This window comes from Artemia franciscana, chromosome 3, assembly GCF_032884065.1.
Source record: "Artemia franciscana chromosome 3, ASM3288406v1, whole genome shotgun sequence".
Lineage (NCBI taxonomy): Eukaryota > Metazoa > Arthropoda > Branchiopoda > Anostraca > Artemiidae > Artemia > Artemia franciscana.
The window spans coordinates 32,828,859-32,836,071 of NC_088865.1; the positions used below are offsets into that span (position 1 = coordinate 32,828,859).

The window sequence follows — 7,213 nt, forward strand, 5'->3', positions numbered from 1 at the left end:
TTTTCAGAAATCTTCTTAACTTTTAATGCCCTTGTTTATTTTCCTTTTTTTCTTAAGTTCTAATCTCAACTTTGTCTTTCTACTTATTTCCATCATTATAATTACAATCAGTTTTTTTTTACTGTATGCTAGTGTTTATTCTTCCACATCTTCATTTCATGTGTATTGTTTGATTTAGGGTATTATTTATGGCTCTTTTAGTGCTCTATTATTTACGTTTGTAATAGCGTTTCAGTATTAATAAAATGATTGATTGATTGAAAACAGAAAATTCAAGCCTAGCTTTTTACTAAGGATACTAAGGGTGTGACAATCTCTATCAGCCTTAGGCTCCAGGAACAAAACTGAGTAATAAACATTCCATTTTGCACTTTTGAATGTTTCATTTAAAAAAAATGTGTATGTAAGAGCACCCACAGAGAAATTTTTATTTGAGACACAGGATAGACGGAAACAAGCAAGCAAATGCATGTTCTGACAAAAATTTCTTTAAAGTGGTTATGCATATTTTGTGCTTCTTTCACGAAATTTGTTGCTTGCAGCCAGGTTACAAAGTAAACTAGTTATTATTTTGATTAAATGGGCTACCATAGGTGCCCAGGTATCAAGGTAATTGTTACATGTTTCTTGTATGTTACTCCTGTGACGTCCTATATATTTCCCTCTTTTCATTCTTCTATTTTACATTTCCAAGACTTAGTCCATGTTTTTTTTTGTATAATTTTTGGCAATAACTACGGCCCAATAAAATTTCAGAATGGATTCACTTTGTTATATGTATGATACTTCCCAAAAATAGGCTTCTTGCCTTTTATGTTCTTATTGTTTTTGGTGTTTCCAAAAATAGGCTTATAGCCTAAGTCATTGTATAGAATATGTTTCTGACATTAAAGGAGTTTAGCCCACAAAAAAAAACAGCATAATTATAAACCAAAGCCCTATAACTTGGTGTGAAAACTTGAAAGTGTAGGCTACTTTTTGCTTGTGCACATGCCAAACACTATATCACCATGGATATGTAAGCATACACAAATGCCCATAGTTCCAACCTACAGAGGGAGGAAAAACAAAAAGAAAGAAAACTCAATCACTTTAACGCATGTTTAATGGGAATCCACAATTACTAGAATAATTGGTATTACAGTGTTACCCAGTAGAACAAGAAAAACTAAAAAAGAACTTTATTTCATTAGAATATTTGGCTTTATTTGAAGGCCCAAGTTTTATGGATGTGACCTGCAATTTTCACAAAGTAAGCAGATTACTTAGATTCAAATTTTTAAACGTTATAAAAGATTGGTTAGGCTGAAACAAACATAGACTAATTAAAGGAAAATGTAAAAATGTGCTTATGGACTTATTGTGCCATTAGTAAACCACAGAATGTTGCATTGTTCCTTTAGTTAATCCATGCCTACATTTTTAAGCTAATTAATGCAAAACCACTGGCCTTCCTTAGCATGTTATGCACTTTCTTCTTTTGCAGTGATTTTTTTCTCTTACCCACTTCCCTGGTGAGACCCCAGCATCAAACAGAACCAGAAAATCCAGACACTAGGCAATGGAAGAAGCTGAGTAGAGATTAGACTGGGTCTCCCAGTCTGGATATTACTTGTCTTGGATATTAAGTACAGGAAGATTGAAGTTCTTGGGTGAAGTTTGCCACATGTGGAAAAAGATTACCAGAGATACTGATGAAAGAAAATTGGGATGCATAGAGCAATAAATTAAAACAGTTATATTTACTTTTCATATAGCTAGTGGTAGGAATTGAGCAGGATTAAATCTTAGAGTTTATGTCACAGTTTTTCTGGATGCTATGTAGTATGTTAAATGGCAAGTAAAATATATTTCTGAAAATACAAAATCTTTTGAAATTCCAAAGTTGTTATGCTCTATGCAACTGAAAATGTAATTAACCATTCCAATAAAATATCTTAATTCTAACTTCTTAAAATAATTTAATAAAAAAAACTTACTTCCATTCATTGCAGCATCACTAGAAATGCAACTACTTCTCAGGGATGTAAAAGAGGTAATACCCCATTTTCCTATGACTCCAGCTGATTTGGTAGCAGCCGGCCTATTGGCTGATCCAGCAGAATCAACCTTCAAGAAATGTGGCCAAATAAAACTAGGAAAAGCAAGCACTGAAATTGTTTGATAATTCATTTTGATGCTTATCCTGTGCAGATTTTATGTTATTGCTTTTTCTTCTTCTTCTTTTTTTCCCCAGTTGTACTTTTTCAGTACAAAAGTACAACTGTATTCAGATACCCCACCAACACCAAGCTCCCACGGGATGTTTTACAGCACTGTTTCACTCTGGTCAATGGAATTTAAGGTAATCTTAAGGTATATAAGTTATAGGACTATATACATTAATGTTTGAGTGTGCATAAGTATCAAAGCTCTGACCATATATCCTGCAATTTAAGCATGCAGCAGCTACAGTTAAACTTTTTATTTCTTAAAATTTTGTTAAAACATATTTTTTTTTTTTTTTGTAAATGGTTGAGTAGCCTATAACTTACATTTTATTTGACTTTTACAACTTTTTGTGGTAAATGGTAAAGTAAATATTTGAAAGCATAAATTTATTTCAAAAATAGTTTGACACATTTTGTTCAAAATTTCAGAAATTGACCAAAACTGACACATTTTATCCAAATACATCAGATTTCTCCATCTTACTTCCTAATTGGGGCCTACTAGTATTCTGTAGCACAGATCAAATGATTATAATTCACAAATAATTCACTACTTTGCACACCAATATATTCAGATATATCGATAGACACTGAAAACAATATTGGTCTACAACTACAAGCATAAAAAAACATGTAGATCAGGTAATTCCTAGATTGGGTGATGCTTGAATGTTGGGATTGTGTGATAGCATTGTAATAAAAATAAATAATTTAGTGCATGTCAAAATTGTGGGATGCACAGAATTAAACTTGTAGCCTCTGCACACATAAATTGCAGGATACAGAGTCAGAGGGTTACACTTGAAAAACGAATAAGTGGTCAGAAGGTTAAGAAGGAGAGGTGACAGACTATTTTTAGATAGGATGAGGGACAAGCAAATGTTTCAAAGAGTACATTTTAACGCCAACATATCCTAACTGTCATTGAGGGTCCCAATATAGATTGAACTCTAGGAAAGAAGGTTCAAATGAATGCATAATCCATTTGATTTCCAATAATATCTATGGTATATGCCTTTATTATAGGTGCTGGGGGGAGAGCAAGTAATACTCCTAATATTGTAACAATCCTATTGTAAATGTTTAGAATAAAATATTACATTCACAGGCCTACTGGCACAGAGATGGACAAGGCAAGGGAGGGTATCATGAGCCTTGTCGATATATTTCTTGGGGAGGGGGTGAATTCTATCAGAAGCTTTGTTTTCAGCAATTTTATTTGGTAATATTTCTCTTTTCCTATTCATATACAATGTTGCATTGTATTTAAACATAAATATACAATGAATTTAAGCATCAGAGAATCCTATTGTAAGGATTGCAATGGCTTCACACACACAAAAAATCTAAAGCCATGCAGGAGTTTAATCCATAGAAACAACAATACTCCTCTTAGTCCATCCAAATTATGCAGTAAGAATATGATTAAGAACTTATAAAACAAAACTACTATGTCTTGGACTACATATTCAAATTTTTTCGAAAAGAAAATGACTCCTGAAAATGAGGGCTTTTGAACTGGAATAATATACAGCCTCCCTCACATACAGGAAAATTTCTCTTTGTTTTAACTTTTCATGCTGCCCCTTACTTTCAGTTGAAAACAAAACTCTTACTCTATCCTAGAGGATTTTTTTAAATTTTATTTCTTTTAATCCTCCTTTTGTGTTTTGGGAGATTGGATGATCATAATAGGGTAAAATTCTAAACGAACTTTAGCAAGCAAATTTGCTTGCTGACTTGAAATGACGAGTTGTGTTCATTTAAATATTCTTCATTCTAACTTAGAGCTTGACTCTGTTTTATTGAAACTGAATTAACCCCCCCCCCAAAAAAAGCCTTTTAAAGGTACATCAAAACAAAAAAATCAAGTAATTTTGATTACAATATCAACCAAATGTGTTGTTAAAATCCATTGCCCTACCCCTGAACACCTTGGTTAGTGGCACCTTTGGTCAGTCCCAGACCAGGTGCAAAGGAAGTTATAGCTTGCAGTTCTTAGTCCCAGTCTGTTAATCAATGCTCTTCTATCACATGGCAACCCTTCTATAGTTTGACCAATTACATATTCTCAAGTTATTTTCTTTACCCTCTATTTTACCCTTCTATGATATATCATCACACAAAAGTTATAATTTGAATTGGGATAAAAGGTTCTGTTGATTTTCAATTTTCTTGGTTGAGAGTTTGACTCTATATCACTTAAAAAAAGAAAAAAAAAAATTAAAATGCCCCACAAAGATACACACAGGGAAATGTTCTGATGTACTTGGATGTATTCTTGACAACAAGGGATGAACTGGTACCATGTACTATAGCTGCTGGTAGGGGCATTATGAAAAGGGGAAAGGGTACCAACTCCCCAACTTTTTCAGCCATTCAGGTAAAAATTTGAGATGATAGAATAGTGATGCAAAGTACCACTAGTTTATTGGCTGATATTTTTATGGGTAAATGGGCTGATGGAAATGTTTGGTGTAAATCAAGGTAATTTTAATACCAGTGTTATTCAAATGGGTTATTGAAATCAATTGTGCCTCTTCCTAAATTTTTAGAAAAAAAATAAACTCAGCCTATTATCTTTGGGTACTTCTATCATATGGCAGTAAAATTATAGCAAATTATATAACTGGCTTTTGTATAAAGTGAATATACCACTTGATGCCTTTTTTATGCTTTTTATGAATATAACAATTGCTTCTACCTTAAATTGAAATTTAAGCACTTTTTTTGCTCCTAAAAATGACAAATTTTCAAAAAATTATGACAGTTCATAGCCTAAAACTGACTTACCAATAAAGGGAACATACCATTGATGCCTTTTTTTATGTTCTTTACAAATATAATAATTGCTTCTACTACAAAGCACTTTTTAAGCACTTAAAAATTACAAATTTTCAAATAAAGTACAAGTTTTCTGTTGTTTCTGACAAAATAACACTATGTTTTCTCTGCACCATTTTTGACAAAATAATACTGCATTTTCTCAGTGCTAAAATTTTTTATAATAAGGTTAGTTTAGGTTAGTTTAAAAGTGCTTAAATTTAAATTTAAGGTAGATGTAATTATTATATTCATAAAGAGCATAAAAAAGGCATCAAGTGGTATATTCACTTTATACAAAAGCCAGTTTTATGATTTGCTATAATTTTACCCATATGGCAACCCTTCTACAGTTTCAGCTAATTGCATTGCTATATTCTTCAATTATTTTCTTTAACCTTTATTTTACTTTGCTATGATAACTCTACATAAAAAAAAGTATTAGGCCTATTTAAAAATGTGAAAGTAAAAATTGTAGGACATTCTACATCATATATTCTGCTTACATTCCATATGTCCTTTTTTCTTCAATGGTTTAACTTGTCATACTTTCTCTATGGTTGCTCAAAGCGACATGTGGAGAGAAAGTTCTAGGGCATGGAGGGCATAGGTGCTAGGGGGATACCTAGCACCTGGAACAATACTGGTATACAGCTGGAAACCCTGGTTTAATTTTCCCAGTTTATATTTTAACAAATGAAAAAATGTTACTGATCATGTTGATAATTTTATATAAACTATTCTATACTGTGCTGAATGCCATTTTGTACTAAGTGCTTTGCCTTAGAAAAAGCCAGAACTGTGTGAACCCATGGTGGTTACCAAAAAAAATTAAGGTAAAATTCTAGTTAATTGACTTCTTGCTATCTTGGAAAGGGTTTAGGTTAGGAAAATGGAACTTTCAGGGATGAATCTACAGACTAAAGTATGTCCCGGGAAGGTATTTTGAAGCAACTACCTCCACTCCTTCTCCCTCTAGAGGGCCCTGACCTTTGATGACCTTTAAAAATATGTGTGTTATAAACGTGAAACCTTGCAAAATAGATCTTCTGCTTAATTGAAGTACAACAAAATTGTTTTCAGCTTCATAACTTTGCTCAATTCCATTTTATAAGGTTTTAAAGATATCCAAATACATTTCCTAAATTTTGAAAAAAAAACATTGATATGGCTCAAAATTCTACTCAAATAACAGGAATTGCATTTTCAGAACTAAAGGCAGAGAAAAAGCAACTAGTAACTGAAAATCAAGGTTAAATGTTGTTTTGTCAAAATTTCAATAGGTATAGACCTGTCATGTAGGCAAATTTCAGGGCCCTCTAGAGGGAGAAGGAGTGGAGGTGGGTACTGTAAAATACCTTCCCAGGACATACTTTAGCCTGTAGACCCATCCCTGGAAGTTTCATTTTCCTAAACTAAACCCTTTCTGAAATAGAAAGAAGTCAATTGACTAGAATTTTACCAAAATTAATTATTTATGCTTTTTCCTGTAGGCTAAGTTACCTTTGAAACAAATGAAATATATTGCTATTATGCCAAAAGAAGCAGTCTGCATTTTTGTTTTAGTTTACAGTTTTACCCATACACTTTTTCAGCAATTGATAATTAATACCTTAAACTTGGCTTGGATAATTTTGAATAGACCTACAAAAATCCTTAATTTTTTGCAAAAGGCTAGCCCAGCCAATTCAAATTTCAAAAGTTAGATAGTTTATCCTTTAAATATTCACATCAAAAAGGGGTCAAAATTCCCAGTGTACTTTCTTGTAGGTTTAGCTGGGAAACCACCCAACTTGGCCTTACTAGAAAATGACGACAGATAGGTAGTATAGAAATAATATAGCAAATACATACTTGAGCAGTAACAAATTGAATACTAGGACCTTGTGTCTTCTTGCGGTTAGAAAAAAAGGCTTTTTTAGACATTTTAAGATTTGAAATTTTTGACTTTCTTCTCGATAATGGTATTTAAACATGAACGCTATCTTTATATTTTAGTCAAATGGGATTTACCGTCATAGGGCCTGTTTTATTAAGAAAGCATTATTTATGCCATTCGTCGTTTTCTACGTTTGAGTAAGGAATGATGTTAGCTTTAGCTACGTATGAAGGAGTAGACAAGCTTTTCGTGCTTTATTTAAAAATAATTCTTTTCCTGTTAAATTAAGCTACGGAGTGAC

At 32.5% G+C, this 7,213-nt stretch overlaps 1 protein-coding gene across 1 annotated transcript in view; it reads right to left on the reverse strand.

The window, feature by feature from the left end:
* Positions 1 to 6,997, reverse strand: part of LOC136025178 (uncharacterized) — a 57,062-nt gene extending 50,065 nt beyond the window's left edge. The window contains exons 1-2 of the mRNA XM_065700950.1: positions 6,888 to 6,997; positions 1,980 to 2,109 (exon numbers count right to left, since the gene is read on the reverse strand). Of these exons, the coding sequence (XP_065557022.1) occupies positions 1,980 to 2,109; positions 6,888 to 6,959 (202 nt within the window). The 5' untranslated portion in view covers positions 6,960 to 6,997. The remainder of the gene's footprint in view (positions 1 to 1,979; positions 2,110 to 6,887) is intronic.
* Between the last annotated feature and the right edge of the window lie 216 nt (positions 6,998 to 7,213).